At 42.7% G+C, this 17342-nt stretch overlaps 1 protein-coding gene across 1 annotated transcript in view; it reads left to right on the top strand.

Moving 5' to 3' along the window:
• The window catches only part of LOC124789687 (protein scarlet-like), a 371381-nt gene that overhangs the window by 192768 nt on the left and 161271 nt on the right, over window positions 1-17342 (top strand). Inside the window, exon 2 of the mRNA XM_047257124.1 lies at window positions 13842-13962. Coding sequence (XP_047113080.1) covers window positions 13842-13962 — 121 coding nt within the window. The remainder of the gene's footprint in view (window positions 1-13841; window positions 13963-17342) is intronic.

Below are 17342 nucleotides of genomic sequence, written 5' to 3'. Positions count from 1 at the left end.
GAATTGGAGAGAAGAGAAATTTGTGGCACAACTTGACTAGAAGAAGGGATCGTTTGGTAGGGCACATTCTGAGGCATCAAGGGATCACCAATTTAGTACTGGAGGGCAGCGTGGAGTGTAAAAATCGTAGAGGGAGACCAAGAGATGAATACACTTAACAGGTTCAGAAAGATGTAGGTTGCAGTAGGTACTGGAAGGTGATGCAGCTTGCACAGGATAGAGTAGCATGGAGAGTGCATCAGACTAGACTCTGGACTGAAGACCACAACAACAACATGTAATTCTCTTCGCCAGGTACACAAAAAAATAGTTGAAAACTACAGTAAAATCAACGCTGTCCTTAGACGATCTGTTCTCCAACACATGAAGCTGATAAGTGACAATATGGCTCCAAGAAGCGCGTAGTTCAGTCTGATCTCGTTAAGTGACTGATAGTACAAGAGGTACAAATTTGATAGTAGAGTAGGACCCGCTACAATACAGGTAGTATATTAGGACGCGGTACAATATAGGTACCGCTCCACGTCTCGTTTATTACTTTTGTCATGCAAAATCTACGTTCTTAGCTTCACAATCGTTTCGTGTTACAAGATAGAATTACACCCCCACCCTAGTACGAAGAATTAATGGTGCACCCAACTACAAACTCGGCTTCAAGTACCTCGGACTGAACCGGGATGAGAGGTCACACTTCCAAACCGACATAAATACACCACGATCGAAATATTTTGCTATTATGAAGGAAATCGTTAGTCTCGTGCAACGTAGGTTTGTCCTATCGTTAAAATATAATGACACACAATTCGAAATGAAGTACCAGGTATGAGAACACGGTCGATAAGAAGAACTAACCATTTCACTGGACGAACGTTTATTGAACATAAACGGGAATATAGACGGAGCTGAACTGCCTGCCTCAGCAGATAATGCTCCAATTTTTACAGGTATGGAATCATCATCATCATCATTATTATCAGCCAATTCAATCATTAAATGATGTGGCCTCCTCGAATCGTGGATTCAGGTAGACTTTCAGCAGTCCTCTCCAAGTGGAACAGTCTTGGGAAGTTCTCTGCCAGATGCTACCAGCGATCTTCTTGATATCTTTGTCCCATCTGTCCGGTGGTCTTCCTCTAGGCCTCTGATGCTCTCTCTAAATCCACTCCAGTACTAGCTTCGTCCATCTGCTGTCTTTTCTTCTCGCGACGTGGCCATCCCACTGCCATTCCAAGGAGCTTACTGCCTCTAAGATGTCTTTAACGTTCGTCACGGACCGGATGTCATCTGCCCTTTTCCTATCCTTCCTTGTGTAGTCCAGCCTGTCCATGGCTCTCTGTGCTGTCCTACGTTTCCCTTTTGTAAATAAGTTTAGTGCCCATGTCTCGCAACCATACGTCAGCACAGGAAGAATGCATTGATCAAATACTGTTTTCTTCAGATTTACTGGCATTTTTGATCTGAGTACTGTTGAGTTCCTCCCAAATGTTTGCCAGCCAAGCTTGATGCGCCGAAAGATTTCTGGCCTTAAATATCCATATTTATAATCTGGCCAAGGTAGATATATTCACTGACGTCTTCTAATGGACTGTCTTTCACATCTCCAGTTGGGACCCATTTTTTGGACATTACATTTGTTTTGGAAAGGTTCATGTTCAAGCCAACCAACTGACATTCCGGTGAAAGATCTGAAACTAAGTATTGGAGCTCTGCGAAGTCTTTGGCCAGTTAGGCAATATCATCAGCAAATCTGAATTTGGTAAGCCTTCTTCCATTAATTCTAATTTCCTTACTTTCCCAGCTCAGCTTTGACATAGCAATTTCCAGTACAGCCGAGAACAATTTTGGGAAGATGGGATCGCCCTGCTTGACACCCCTCATGATGCGGAATTCTTTAGTTGATTCCCCGATATTAACATAAGTAAATAAAATATTCGGACATATGTAAGTCTCAGAATAAAAAATTGTAAATCAGATCGGTGACATACACGTCACCAATAACTGAGTGTAGCCTTTGCACCAAGGCAGATGACACGTTACCATGTCTAATACGGTGTAGCAAAACTGTTGGCGTCCAATGCAGCTTCCAGTCGTCTCGAAATGGATACGTACAGATCCTGTAAGGTTTTCAGTGGAATCTTATGCCATAATTCCGGCAAAGCACTGGAAGTTCATATAATGGTGAGGGAAGTGGGTAGCGATCATGCATCCTTCTCTCCAAATTAGACCACAATGGCCAATAATATTATCTGGTGAGTGTGGTGGACATGTGAGATGCGGCGATTTAACCTCGTGCTCACAAAATCTGTCACGTATCATGTGAGCTGTGTGAACAGGGTTCTGTTCCTTGTGAAACACAGCATTACCATTAGGAAAGAAACATTGTACAATGGGATTGGCTATATCAGCCAAAATGTCACATAGTCCTTGGCAGTAATGTAACCTTCCAGAGCAGCCCATGGAATACCACATATATGGCTGCACAAATCATCATCTTTCGCTCTCTATGTTCTACTCTTGGGTCATAAACTCGGCCCGAAGTTGGAAATAGTGTGGAACAAGACTGATCAACCAAATGACTTGCTTCCATTCCTCCACAGTCCACGTTATATGGCTTCGACACCATGTTTTCCTGTTACAGGCATTTGAAACACTTATGAGTGGTTTTGAAAGCCCAGCTCGCCCTGTAGTTCCCTGCTCCTGGATCTCTCCTCGTGTTGTTTTGGTTATGACAGGGTTTGCAAGTGCAACATTCAGCTCTGCGGTGACTTTTACAGCCGTGTCCCCCTTCATTTTCGTCACAATCCTCGTCACTGACCGTCTGTCACCATCACTCAACACAACCTTCGTCCGTGATTTGACATAGCGTATGATGTTCCTCTCTTTCTCTATATGCGGTATAGTCCGCGACAAGGTGTCTTTCGATGCAGCAAACACTTTGGACACTTCGGTTACGGAGGTATTCACCACACGAGCACCAACAATCTGCCTACGATCGAGGTCACTTAGCTCCAACATAATGCATTCACAAGTTCACACAACATTGTTCTAACCACGACTGACAAGGAAAAGTACTGAGAACATTGCACTGGTGCCGTTCGTGGTCAAATGCAACAGCGAAATCTCCAGGTTTTGCAAGCACCTGCTTTTATATTGAAGCATGTGTCTCTTACAGTGTTTTTTCCAACCCCTGCAGATATTTAGTCTCTTTAACCCTCAATTCATGAGGTGTGGTCTCTCAGACCACGTGAGAATTTTTCAACTCGCTCTTCAGGGTCAATTCTGACGTAATACTTCTACACCTCCCCTTTCGTCCCTAAATCAAAAACCTATGACAACGGAAAATCAATCTCCATACGTACCGTGTGACGCTTGTGTCGTTTGGCAGTCCCGCATCCAGGGACAAACTAAACACATGAAAGCACTTCTTAACATGGGATAAGAGCATACCGTGGCGCCCACTAAGAGCAAAACCGAACAGAGCAGCGAATGACTGCCACGGCGCACACTAAGGCATTCCCGGACTCTAGCCTTAACGGGGGCCAGATGGAAGCGGCCATATCGTCCGACGCAACTGGACTTCTTCCCGTGCCGCCTCGTCTTCTGTCGCGAAAGAAATATTTTACACAAATTCTCAGTAATAAAGTAGCGACATGCTTTCACTATTGCTATAGTCTGTCTGTTAGTTTCGCTAACCTGTGTGTCGTAGGCGTTTTTCACAAAGCAGTAATTTTAAGCTAGTTTTTACTTTTATGCCAGTTTTTACTTTTGCACCAGTTCTGCTTTTTACGCCAATTTTGCTTCTAGCAGGAAATGACAGCATAGTACTTCTTAACAAATTGTTTATCACCTAATTTTACACGCTTACTCATAACAGACAGTTCGAAGTGTTTTCATTTTAACATTCAATAGTAATGCAATTCAACTCTAAATAAAATAGTGTCTTTTAATGATTTTTTTAAAAAGGCAGGCGATTTTATACTAATTCTACTTCACGAAGTGACTACCAAGAGTTATATTATACAACTGCCTACGACGTCATATACAGTATTAAACTCGACACTAAATGTGGTACCGCAATTCTTTATAAAGACCTGCTGTCACCTTCAGACGTTCGACATTTCCCGAACGGCCGCGCCTAAGCAATTTCTTAACGCATATCGCTGTCTGACACAGATAACAAACGTGCGAGATCCGCCTCTTTTAATCAAGGTGTTTCTCCCTTTTTCGCTACGACCCATCCAATAATCATCGGCGCCGATTTTAATTGTGTTATAGCCTCGGCCGACTAGCATCCTACGCCTACTAAATGTCCCGAACTCGCCGAGATTTTGACTACTGAAGAACAATTGGACACATGACGTCATTTTCATCCAAATTCCACGCTGTTTACGTGTATTTGTAATGGCGGTGCCAGTAGCATTGAAAGGATTTATGTCTGAAAGTGCTCCAAAGAAGACTTAAAACGTGTTGCAGTGCATCCTGTAACTTTGAGTGAACACTGTGTCTTCGCGTATGAAATGAAAGTGCTTCACCTTTCTGGAAATTCAATACGTCTTGCTGCAGCCGGTCTCCGGGCGTAAGTACGTCTGGTACGGTAGCACTGCATACAAGAAACTTGCAGTTATAGCTCCGTCCTCGAGTGCTGAATCGACCTTCCTGCGTCGCAGTTGAGGATTGCTTCTAGAAACGGCGCCCATTGCATATTATCAACAGTGTCTCCAAGATGCACTCGATGTACCTGTAGGTCATGATGCAGACCTTTGCCTGATTCTCAGTAAAATTGACAACACCCTTCGCATCCATCGTGAACAGACGAAAGGGATCCTTTTCCGCAGCAGCCCCCAGTGTCGACTAAGTACCGTCAGCCTATCGCCTGACGCGTGAAACACCACAGGCTTGCAGGAAGCAATTCACAACCATACTAACGGATGCCGGAGTCCTCCTCTTGGGAATACCACTATTGTAACTCATGTCACGAAGCAGTTCAGCAACCTCTTTCGGCCAATCAAAGATGACAGCACTGCCATACGCTTCTTGTTCGAAGGAACACCATGCGTTATCTTTGATCGTGTTTTCTTTAGGCGAGAAGGTGACGCAGCATATCGTCGATACAGTGGTCAAAGGATGCTCAAAGGAATGTCCACAGACACGCACGTTCTTCCCATGGAATTTTATCAGCTTTTCTGAGATATAATTGGAGACACATTCATAGACGTGGTGAGCGACATAACACGTGGTACAGCGGTCCCGAAGAAATATCTAGAAATCCGAATAGTGTTCATACCCAAAACACCAGCGACGTGTCGTGTTGCTAGACGTACGATCCATAAAACTCTTGAACGCCGATTATAAACTTCTAGGAAGATGCGTAGTGGAGAAAATTAAGCTCGTCATTGACAAGGTCACCTGGCCATGCAAGTCATGTAGAGTATCTGCATAAAGGGACGCAATCTCCTACACTATACTCAACAGGCTCTCTGTGGAAATGTCAACTGATTTCGCAAATGTCTTCGAGTGCATCAGACACAGCTGTCTAATGTGGCCATGGCTAAATTAGGCTTCGGTCGCAGTTCCTGCAGATCATCAAGAACTTCCTCACAGGAGCAAGGTCTGTGGTGATCATGAATGGCCAGAGAACGAAGCCAATTACCATACAATGGTCTGTCCGGGAGGGCTGCCCGGTGGCTATTTTATTATTTGTGATTGCGATTGACGACCTGCTGTGAACCATAGTCCGCATGGTCAGTGGCGTGAGGATACGCCACCCTAAAGCCTGCAGAATACAATGGCGATGTGGTTATTTTCATAGAACAAGTCAATGACATTGTTTTGGTTCGTCAGTTACTCAGTCAGTAAGAATACACCCTGGATGCGGCACTCAGTCGCCATAAAACAGTCCCCTCCCAATTGGCCACCACGGAATTGACGACAGACGACTTTCTACCGAGTTGTGGGGAACCACACGATATTGGGACTTGGAGTCACTACATATCCGTAACAAACGTAGGAACGAACGTGGCAACGGATCTTTGTTACTCCAAAGGGACTTTGCAGAATCCAAGCAAGTAGGGAGACTGATCTACATACAAAAAAGTGACATTAATCTACTCGTTCATCCCTTCCAAGGCCTAACAAGTTCTAAGTGTACCATAGCTTCTCGGCCGTCAATCTCGCAAGTTGTATGTTGGATGTTCTGGAAACACGACACTTTTAAAGTCAGTGTGATGACGTATGTCCTGGAGATGTCGTCTGGCGGACTAGAAGTAATCTACTTCAACCGCAAATGCACACCACTGCTAGTCAACAACACAGCCACCTTGCAGGCCAGTAGCCCAGATGGATCGAGGGTGGAACCTCTGGCGATCTGTCGGCCGCAGTGCGACCAGGCCCCAGTGGCGGTGTTAAGCATCCCGTACCAGCTGTCTTTTCTACGACAGTACTTCTTTCTCAGGAATTACGTTTTATGGACTGTCACGGAGAAGCACAAGACCGTTCAACGACCTGGTGTTGCCACTCTCGGACATCCACAAATCCACAAGCTACAAAGTTAGCTTGCCTGCAGGGAACCGGTAACACGTGTGGAAGAATTTTAATCACCCAGTGCTGCCACCAGATATCTGTGCGCTATGATACAGAACAGTGAATAATGCGTTACCAACAAAGCAGCTGCTTATGGAAGGTTTGGTGACCGCGAGGCACAGGACCATCGATTACAATGTCGATCTGTCAAACCTGTATGGAAGTTCGGCCAAAGCAAGGTGGTTTTCGTCAACAGATCAACTCCTGCAAACGTGACTGTTAGCAGTGTTATCCTGTCGGATTTTAAACCCTTTCTTAAGACAAAGCGTAACACGACAGCCTGGCTCCTCGGCCACATGGTTCATGTTGTCATTGACGTTCAAAATCCCGATGAGCTTTCTTACTTGCGGTGTTTTTGAGAACACTTCTTAAAAGTTAAAAGAAAATTGACAAACATTGAGAATTCTTTGCCAATTTCTTGTCAGGTGTCCTACAGCATCGTTATGAGAAAGTTCTTCGTACTCGATCTTCCAATCAGCGTTGAAGGATGGAACCCAATAGAAATTATTCTGTAGTCTTAGAGCTATGCTAAGTGTGGACCACTTCTAGGGCTCTGAAGATGTTTCCGGCTTTGTCGAACGGTTGTTCTCCATTTTACATCGGACCTTACCGTTTTAATGTTTTATATGTTCCAGCGTAGTTGTATTTCTTCTCTAATCGTTTCCTAGTTTATCTGTCCAGTATTATTGCTCATTGTCGTCAAAGAAGAGTCAACTGTTTCAGTTCTAAATGCAACTGAACCGTTCACAGTTTCCGAGGAATAATTATTTTTATTTTAGACACTATACCTTTTCATGTTTAAGGAAAAAATATGCTTTGATTGCAACAGAAGATAAACCCCTTTCTTTGCGAAGAAGATGACTTTGTTACGTCCATCAGAACGAAATTTTAAAAAAATGTTTCGTTTCCTTCAGTTTTTCCGTGTTTATGAAAAAAAGTTTGTTCCAGTCCAGGCTGGCACAAATTTTTGTGTGTGACGAATAGGTAAGTTATCTATACCAAATTCAGCTAATGTCAAAGAACTCGCAATATGCGATAAATTCCGTAATAAATGTAGCTAATGGAAAAAGACCGCGCGGAGTGGCCGAGTGGTGTGAGGCGCCATGCACGGATTGCGCGGCCCCTCCCGTCGGAGATTCGAGACCTCCCTCGGGCATGGGCGTGTGTGTTGTTCTTCGCATTAATTAGTTTAAGTTAGTTTAAGTAGTGTGTAAGTCTAGGGACCGATTACCTCAGCAGTTTGGTCCCTTAGGAATTCACAGACGTTTGAGCATTTGAGGGAAAAAGCTTATATCCGCAAATCAACACGGATTTGGAAAACATCACCCAAGAGGTACACAACTTGGCCTTTCCTCCTGCGAATCATGGATGAAGGGCAACAGGTACATTCCAGCTTCCTACATCTCCAGAAAGTGTTTGACACAGTCCTGCGCACACTTTGACAAAGTCCTAGCATACGAAATAGGTTCACATACATGTGAGTAGCTCCAAGACTGGTAATATAACACAGTAGATTATCGCGGATGGAGGGTATTTACCGGAGAAAAGCGTATGGTCTGGAGAGCAACAGGGAGGTGAGACAGGATCATTCTTCTTCTCTCTATAGACAAGTCAGGTGATAAATAGATCGATCAACAATCTACGACTCTTTCCCGAGACGCTGTTGCGTACGAGGAAATATGGTTTTCGAGTGACTTGGATAGAATTTCTATTTAGTCTGATGAATGACAGCTTGCTCTAAGTTTGGAAAAATCTGAATTAATGAAGATAACTAGGAAAAGCAATCCTGTAGTACTCGAATACAATATAAGTGGTCTAACACAATCACATCTATTAAATATCTAGGCGCAACGTTGCAAAGCGACGAGAAATGGAACGAGCACGTAAGGCCATTTCTAAGGAAGTTGAATGTTAGACTTCGGGTTAGTTCAGCTATAAATGAGACCGCGTACGGATCACTTGTGCGACCCATTCTGAGTACTGCTCGAATGTTTGGGATCACCACCAGATCGAAACAAAGGAAGATATCTAAGAGGCTTTCTGCTAGATTCATTACCGGTAGGTTCAATCGACACAACAACATTACGGAAGTGCTTCATGAACTCAAATGGGAATCCTTACACGGAAGATGTTCTTTACTGCCGAGAAAGTTTAGAGTGCCAGTTTTTGCGACTGACTGTAGAACGATTGTGCTGCCACCAAAGTACATCTCGCGGAAGTATCGCTTAAGTGAAATTAGTGATCGTACCTGTCATAGGCCTATAGAGAGTCATTTTCCCGGTCCATTTGCGAGCAGAAGAGGAAAGAGAATGACTGACAGAGGTACAAGGTAACCTCCGGCATGTACTGTATGGAGGTTTACGGAGTTTGTATGCAGATAAAGATAGATAAGAATTACATAAAATACTTAAGACGAATAAAAAAAATAGCGTCCCATCTTGGAATATCTTCTGATACAACGCATCTCAGCATGTTAACTACACAAGACATAGACAAGACATAGAAAGAAGGATCCTTTATTGTATGATTATATGATAGCGGAACAAACACTGGTAGCAGTTACTTCGGTAAAATATCTGGGAGTATGCGTGCGGAACGATTTGAAGTGGAATGATCATATAAAATTAATTGTTGGTAAGGCGGGTACCAGGTTGAGATTCATTGGGAGAGTGCTTAGAAAATGTAGTCCATCAACAAAGGAGGTGGCTTACAAAACACTCGTTCGACCTATACTTGAGTATTGTTCATCAGTGTGGGATCCGTACCAGATCGGTTTGACGGAGGAGATAGAGAAGATCCAAAGAAGAGCGGCGCGTTTCGTCACAGGGTTATTTGGTAACCGTGATAGCGTTACGGAGATGTTTAATAAACTCAAGTGGCAGACTCTGCAAGAGAGGCGCTCTGCATCGCGGTGTAGCTTGCTCGCCAGGTTTCGAGAGGGTGCGTTTCTGGATGAGGTATCGAATATATTGCTTCCCCCCACTTATACCTCCCGAGGAGATCACGAATGTAAAATTAGAGAGATTAGAGCGCGCACGGAGGCTTTCAGATAGTCGTTCTTCCCGCGAACCATACGCGACTGGAACAGGGAAGGGAGGTAATGACAGTGGCACGTAAAGTGCCCTCCGCCACACACCGTTGGGTGGCTTGCGGAGTATAAATGTAGATGTAGATGTAGATGTAGATGTACTCAAATACTAATGACATTTTCATTTCGTGACTCTTTAATAAGTGCGTGTTGTGTAAAAGAGGGAAATAAAAGAAGGAATGTTGTTATTTTGATTCATCTTACGTATTCTGTGTAGTTGTAGAACTCCTCGTTGTATTTTGTTTCCCATTTTTTAACAGAATTTCATGATTTCCTGATAATAATAATAATAATAATAATAATAGTTAATTTCACAATTTCGTTTATTGTTTGGGAAATGTGTGCATTATAGCTGCTGCCTTGCTCTGCATTATTATTCAGAAATATTAAAAAACGATCGTGTACTTGTATTCAGATTTTGTGTCTTCAGTTTATAAAAACTCCGAGTTATATTTTGAGTCATGCCTCTTGATTTGAGTATTAAAGACAGAGCAGCCAGCTACTGTGCCGAGAAAAGAAAACTACAAAACAGTTAAAGCAGACCACTACTTACTCATTTAGAGTACGTATTACGAGTTAATGACACGAGAGTCAGGGCTCCTCTCTCACAAGGCAATCATGTTAATTTGTTCCAGATGCCAGGGAGAAACTCGGAGCGCTTCACTTAAACTATTGTGTGGCCTCACACCGTAGCTGACTGGGCGTGGTCACCACCCAGAATACCTGTGTAGAATGAAAAGAACTAAGCGGACCAGCTGTGACTGTGGGACTATGGTTAGCCATGATTGGTTATCACTGGAATGTCCAGTGTATGAAAATCTGTTGACAAGATAGTCAACAGCTGCAGGCCATTCGTGTCAACGGGCCATAGCGTGATGAGACGAATTAAGGTGTCCTGAAAGGAATAGCCGCAATTTTCTCAGATACAGACAAAACAGAGCGTGTTGACTAGAAAACACGTTTACGGGGCAGGAGGTTACGACACGTTGTGGAGGAAAAGATGTTTCAACAACAGGGTACAAATAGTTCTAAATCGTGAAACTGTCCTCGGATGCATGGCTGAGTTTAAAAGCGGGCATTGGTACTAAATTATTTCGTCAGTCAAACACATAGTGTAACGGGAAATACTCCAGTCCATGACATTCTCGACTAGCTTTCAAATGTATAAGATCACTGAAGCTAATAACTGGACGTTAAGTGCCAGATTCTCGTTTACTTTACAACGCATACTGAGACCTTTCCATGGTATGTAAGCAGTCGTCTACACAACATAAACTGGCGATAATGAATTCTATTTTCTTGCTTCATGCACTCCTATTTCCTACTTTACTCTCTCCTCCTTTTTTCATTATTAGTATTATTCTATTTCTCTTGTATATCGTCTTGGCTACTAGATATTTTACAGTCTTCTTTATCTTTTTTAATTTGTTGATTTCTATTTTTGTGTCTTGTAGAATAAGTAACAGTCCGTGTTCGACGCGGAAATCTTGCCAGACACAACTCCCTTTGTTTATTCTCCTTAATCACAAGGCTATAGATGTCAGTTGTCTCGAGGATACCAAGGATGCTGCAGGCATTCGATACAATGAAACATCTTGACAGATGAGAAATCGTTGCTGTACCGGAACTCGAAACTGGATAATTGATTTCCAGGGGCAACGCTGTTACCAGATGAGGTCGGGCATAGATCACAGCCACAATAATTCACTGCTTTTAGCTCTAAAGAACGTCTACTGCATACCTTGTTGATATGGGAGAGAGGAGATAAATGAGAATGGCTAAGCCAAGGCGAGTAGTTGTTTTCGAAGTAAAAACTCTCCTCTGCAGCGACATGTACTTCTAATTCTGATGACAGTAACACCAACCCCAATGATTTATTTTATTACAAAAAAATGGTTCAAATGGCTCTGAGCACTATGAGACTTAACATCTGAGGCCATCAGTCACCTAGAACTTAGAACTACTTAAACCTAACTAACCTAAGGACACCACACACATCCGTGCCCGAGGCATGATTCGAACCTGCTACCCTAGCGGTCGCGAGGTTCCCAGACTGAAGCGCCTAGAACCGCTCGGCCACCGCGGCCGGCAAGTAGCAAACGCTTACCAGAAAAGTTAGTTAAGTCGACGCCGCTGAATTTCCACCAACATAGAGAAAATTCGGCCATCCCAATCAAGTGTAGCGATGACTCACTTTGAGAAATTTGCATCAAAAAAATATTACGTCACAATGCTCCAGCCAATCCGGATGTCTTATCTTTGGTGTCTTTGGAGCACTGTTTTCTAGCATGGGAACACGAAAGAAGTAAAAAGTTGCGCTAGACGCCGAACTAGTGGATGAATCATGGAACCATTGGTTTTAGGCAGTGCCCGTCAATGTGAGAAAACTTTCGAGATCTGTACCTCTTCTACAAATTTTCGCTTAAGAGTGGCACAAAGAAATGCCATGCTGTTTAAGAATCCTGCTTCCACAAGAGAAACGTATTGAAAAACGACGACTCTCCGGGGAGGCGGCGGCGCACAGTAGGTAGCTGGTGTGGCCCAGCGGCTATCCGTCAAACCAGCGGTCGAACACCCCAGGCCTGGCACTTTCCCTACCCTCGAACGCAGCAGGGGTCCGGACGGTTCTTCTACTGAACTGTCTGCTCTGAGGCTTACATAGTTCACTGAAACCATTTTAAACCTTACCCTGTATGCATGCATGGTATATCTGCAAGTGCAGAGGCGAAAGAAGGGAGATATCACCTACACAGTCAGCATTTTTGTGTTACAGCTGAAAATAAATCATGGTTTCTGCAGTCGCCTCGATTTCGATTGGATTTATTTGTAATATAAGTGATTTGCATATCAAACAGTATGCAGTTTATATATAAAAATGTAGCTTATTTGCATACGAACATATCACCGAATGGAAGGAGATGAGGCCTAGTGGTTCGATGGCTTTCAACATACCAGTTATTGTCTCCCGACAAAATGTAATTTTTTTCCAATAACTGACGAGAGGGGTGTACGAAGATATTAGAACTTATGAAGTGTGTGTCGCGGATATGATATTTGAGTTGGGGTGGCAATGGTTAAAACAAAGGCGTTTATCACTGCAGCAGGATCTTTTTACGAAATTTTTATCACCAACTTTCCCCTTTGCGTAAGAAAATATTTTGTTGGTACCTAGCTACATAAGAAGAAATGATAATTGTAATAAAATAAGTAAGAGCAGAGCTCACACAAGAAGATTTGTGTGTTCATTTTTCCTCTTGTTGTTCGAGCGTAAAACGGTAGATAAATACCTTGCAGGTGGCCCGATAAACCGTCTACCAGGCACTTAATTGTGAATTTCAGAGTAGTTTTTATGTAGATACAAAAGAAATCAACCGCCGTCTTCCGTCAAAATTTAATCTTGTAAAATTAGGCCTCTCTGCAATAAAAGAAACCTTTATAGCAGTCACGAAGTGTTTCGCAAGTGCAGATCATTTCTCTCTAACTTTCACTGAATGAAAGCTGAGGCTTTGACATTAACAATAACAGGGAACGTGATAAAGTGGTATGGATGTGTTAGGTTTCCAAGACTCAAGTACAACTGTATTATCGTGAACTGATATAAGAAATCTTTTTATTTCTCCTTTTCCGGACTAATAACGTCCCTTGATGTGACAGAAAACGTAATACTGTAGAATGTCCGGGAATGGAAATGAGGACAGTATAATTTGTGGACTCGATGTGATTGCTCAGATAGCCTATACATTATCCCTTTCATTCTGAATATGGATCTTCCGTCTTCTCTCTTTGGTTGTTATCTACTCTGGAGTTCTCTTGTATTTAATTTGTTCACAATCAGAGCTGAAAATCGTCTCACAGAGCCAGATGTGTAGGTATCTACACAATTTATCGTAGACTCAAGACTACAGTGCTATTTGGCTTTCTTTAAGTATCGAAAACCACTGTCAGTGGTGGTAGTCAAATTAACTACGACTAAAGTATCGCAGAAAAAGTAGATAGTTGAACGTCGAACTCTGGTATTACCAGCCCACAAGATTATCAGCTACATAATTGTTGCGTAATCAGACGGATTTGTGGTGTATAGGATAACTAAACATGGAAGTGCGACCGACATTTTCGGCAGCAGAGATTGAGTCAGATGGCACATGTTAACACTAGACCGTTACGTGTGTTTCAGAGCAAGAAGAACAATTATGGCGTGGCCCTCACCTGGAGGGACCTGTCGGTGTACGTCATGAAGAAGAAGACAAGGGTTTTCTTGTCCTCATCACAGACCTACACTCGAATCATCAATAATGGTACGTAATTCCATGTATTAATTTCTTCATTTTATGTACGCTATAACTCTGAAAGTTCGCCATACAGAGCTCACTAAAATTCCACATTCAATTTTTCGGCACAAGTACAGTCCATGGTAACTCTACCACTACGTACTTGACTTGTTTAGCGGATTTCTCCGTTGAGACTTACGTCGACCATTGATGGAACTTTATTGTAGACCAACGAAGCAACCACCTAGAATTTTTTTTTGTCCGCCACCATGGTTCCTGACCCTACCAAAGGATGAACGTGGGCTCCTACCCCAGTGAAGTTCTACCTCGAGTGGTCGGTAGCGAAACGATCAAATGACTTCCATGGATTAAGTTGGTGATTTCGATGGATTAAGTTGGTGAGCTACATGAAGAAAATGTAGTAGCTCTAGATTAGAAAGCTAATATTGACGCTAGGAAGGCCAAAGCACTGACTACTTGCTCCAACAATATTGCCACCTTGCGACGGCTTGGATTGAGAATAATGCAGGAGCTCCTCACTAGACCAGCCTCCTACATGAACTCTGCCGTTAGTGGTGGAAAAATGGACAGCTGGATTGATTTTTTCCCTGGCCTCGACGAACTGCGATAAAGAAATGTAGTTCGCTTATTCTATTACTACAAAGTTCGATAGATAGTTTGCAGCATCGTGAAGAAATTGTTAGAAAATCCTAAAATTTAACTCAGACATGACTGATTATATTAGTACACCATTAAAAATTCCATTTGGTATCCTACTATGCTGTTACAAGGAAAACTGAATGAATCGTGAAGTCACAACCAGCATCATGGAAGCGTATGGTGCCCGCCCCTATGTTCGATATAACTTTGTTGTTCACCAGTACTGATTGCTGTAGGGGACTGTCAGGTGCCTTATCCCACACGTTTTCGGTCGTCGCAGTGTCAGTGAAATGTGAGTCAATGAAGAACTGGCATGCTCTGTACATTGAATGACGCTTCCACATTCTCAATAAGAAGTGACTGATCGATGTTATGTTAAAACATACGGCCCTAATAGCTGAATAGAGATAGAGAGTGATGTTGTCATCAAATGTTTTGTTGCAGTAGTTGCTGTCTGAAATATGAGAGGTTCACGTCACATGGAACCGACGACTATATACTATGCATATTGCACTCTAGTCTCTGCTATTCCTCCAGTAAAATGCTTGAAAGTGTACACAGAAGCGCAGATTTAATGTGATGCCTAGTTTGACACCGGAGAAAAGAGGGAGCTAAGTGACAGAGTGGCGCGTATGCAGCGATTTGCTGCTGCGAGTATTTGTACTCGTGTTGCAGGGCGTCACAGCGTGTTGCGGGATCTGTGGTTCCGTGTGTTCTTACACCTAGTGAACTGTCAACCAAAACCACGGCAGAAAGTTACCAACGTAACAGGAACGGTGATTTTCTTAATGTGAGGAGTCACAGCTATGTAGAATTTTCTGAAGATAAGTCTTTCGCAATCTGCCTGTTATTTCCTTCAGGATTTACTACTGCAGTTTTGGCTCTGTAACCACTGTCATTCTATTCTGCAATTATAACACACATTCCAACATCAGTACGTTATTATCACATTACATTACAGTTTACACCTATTGGGAAGCCTTTGTCGATTAGTATTGTTATATACCCCGTTACAAACAAAGCTATTGACGATCTAACTCCCAATCTCTGGCGTCTTAGTAGGATTACCTATTATTCTTGCGTCAAAAATTTTGACAACCTGTATGATAATTTCAATTCGTACTCTAACAAGAAATATAAGTGGTCTTAACAGACGGTCTCTGCGTGGTGAAATACTTTGAGTTTTTCTAGACATGTGACATGACATGAAATGTATCTAATTTCGAAAGCACTATTTTGGTATACATAGACATGACAAGACCCTCAATCCGTTAATCATTAATTAACGAAGCTAACTTCTCGAGTATGGATTAATTTTTAATTTTAAGCAAACGTTAACGGACTCTTCAACTACCATCAACTTTCTCTTACTCCGAATAGTTACTTAGGTACCATGCCGCCCTTGGAAATCATGTTTTGTCAAGTTGGGGACATGACGGTGTTGAATACGCCAGGGTACATATTGTAGGGAAGAGAGACTTTAGCCAAGTAGCAAAAATTTCTTTCTTCACTGAAGCATATAATATAATGATTTGTAGGCAACAGTTCACACGATGAACAAGATCGTACATCGGAGTGCAATCACACACTTAGCATTAATTTATCTGTGGGTCTGAGAGTGGATTTAGTGAAAGTTTGTGAGATTGGCAGAATTTTGTGAGCCGTTAACAAGACTAAATCAATAGACCAAGGTGGTTGTATTCTAATGTGTGTCTGATCAGTGTCGAATCAAAGATAAATTTCTCCTGTGGTTCCTTGCATTTAGAGAACACAGGTAGTAGAAAATTGTTCTCGAGTGTCAACATATGGGACCAATAGCCAAAATCTGACTTAGAATTAAACTGGGTAAGACTTTACGAGGACTCGCCCATTATTTTGACGTGCATGTTGGTAACGCCTGTCGCGAATTGTCATGCGAATAGCTGCTCGTGCAGCTCAAGACGTAAGTATACCTTTTCGCTGCGATTATGGGAGAAATACTTAGTATTTAACGTAGCAACAACCTTAACATACTATGTACTTTATTATGATAAAACGAAAATTTTGGAGGAAAGGCACTTAGTTTGCTGTGTCATACACGCACAAACGAATAATTTAATAGATCTTTCGTTTTCTGCTTTTTCCACACTTGGCCTCCTGTTATTGGTATATACACTGGTGATCAAAAAATTGAAGCTCCCAGAGGAGGTGTAGGAAACGAAATGAAACTTAGCGGGATGAGAATATATTTGACGCTATGGTAGTATGAGCCCACTTATCAATATAAAGCTGCACCCCCTCTGGTCTTGATGCGTACACTGATTCGATTCGAAAGTGTCATAAAATCATTATAGCCTTTCCTGAGGCAAGCGGGCCCACAGCTGTTTTAACTGGATATTGATACACAGGATAATTCCACTGGGTTGCAGCTGACGTCCGAACTGGTTCCACAAGTTTTATGTCAGGCAGATCTGGTGTTCTTGCTGGCCACAAAAGTATCTCAGAATCACACAGACAGTTCATAGATACACGTGCCGTGTGTGGACGAGATTGTCCTGCTGAAAAATGTCAACAGGATACTTTTGCATGGGAGGTAAATCATAGGGACACAGGATGTCCATAACGTATCGTTGTGACGTAAGAGGTCCCTCAGTCAACACCAGCATTAACTTACATATCCGATGGCTTCCCACGCTCCGACGCCAGAAGTCCTCCCTGGGACGCCCTCATACTCTCCGACGACGGTCTTCTGGGCGATTCATCGTTCA

The sequence above is a fragment of the Schistocerca piceifrons genome, chromosome 3, assembly GCF_021461385.2.
Source record: "Schistocerca piceifrons isolate TAMUIC-IGC-003096 chromosome 3, iqSchPice1.1, whole genome shotgun sequence".
In the NCBI taxonomy this organism is placed as follows: Eukaryota; Metazoa; Arthropoda; class Insecta; order Orthoptera; family Acrididae; genus Schistocerca; species Schistocerca piceifrons.
The sequence above is the reverse complement of the archived record's forward strand: the minus strand, read 5'-3'. Positions and strand labels throughout refer to the sequence as shown.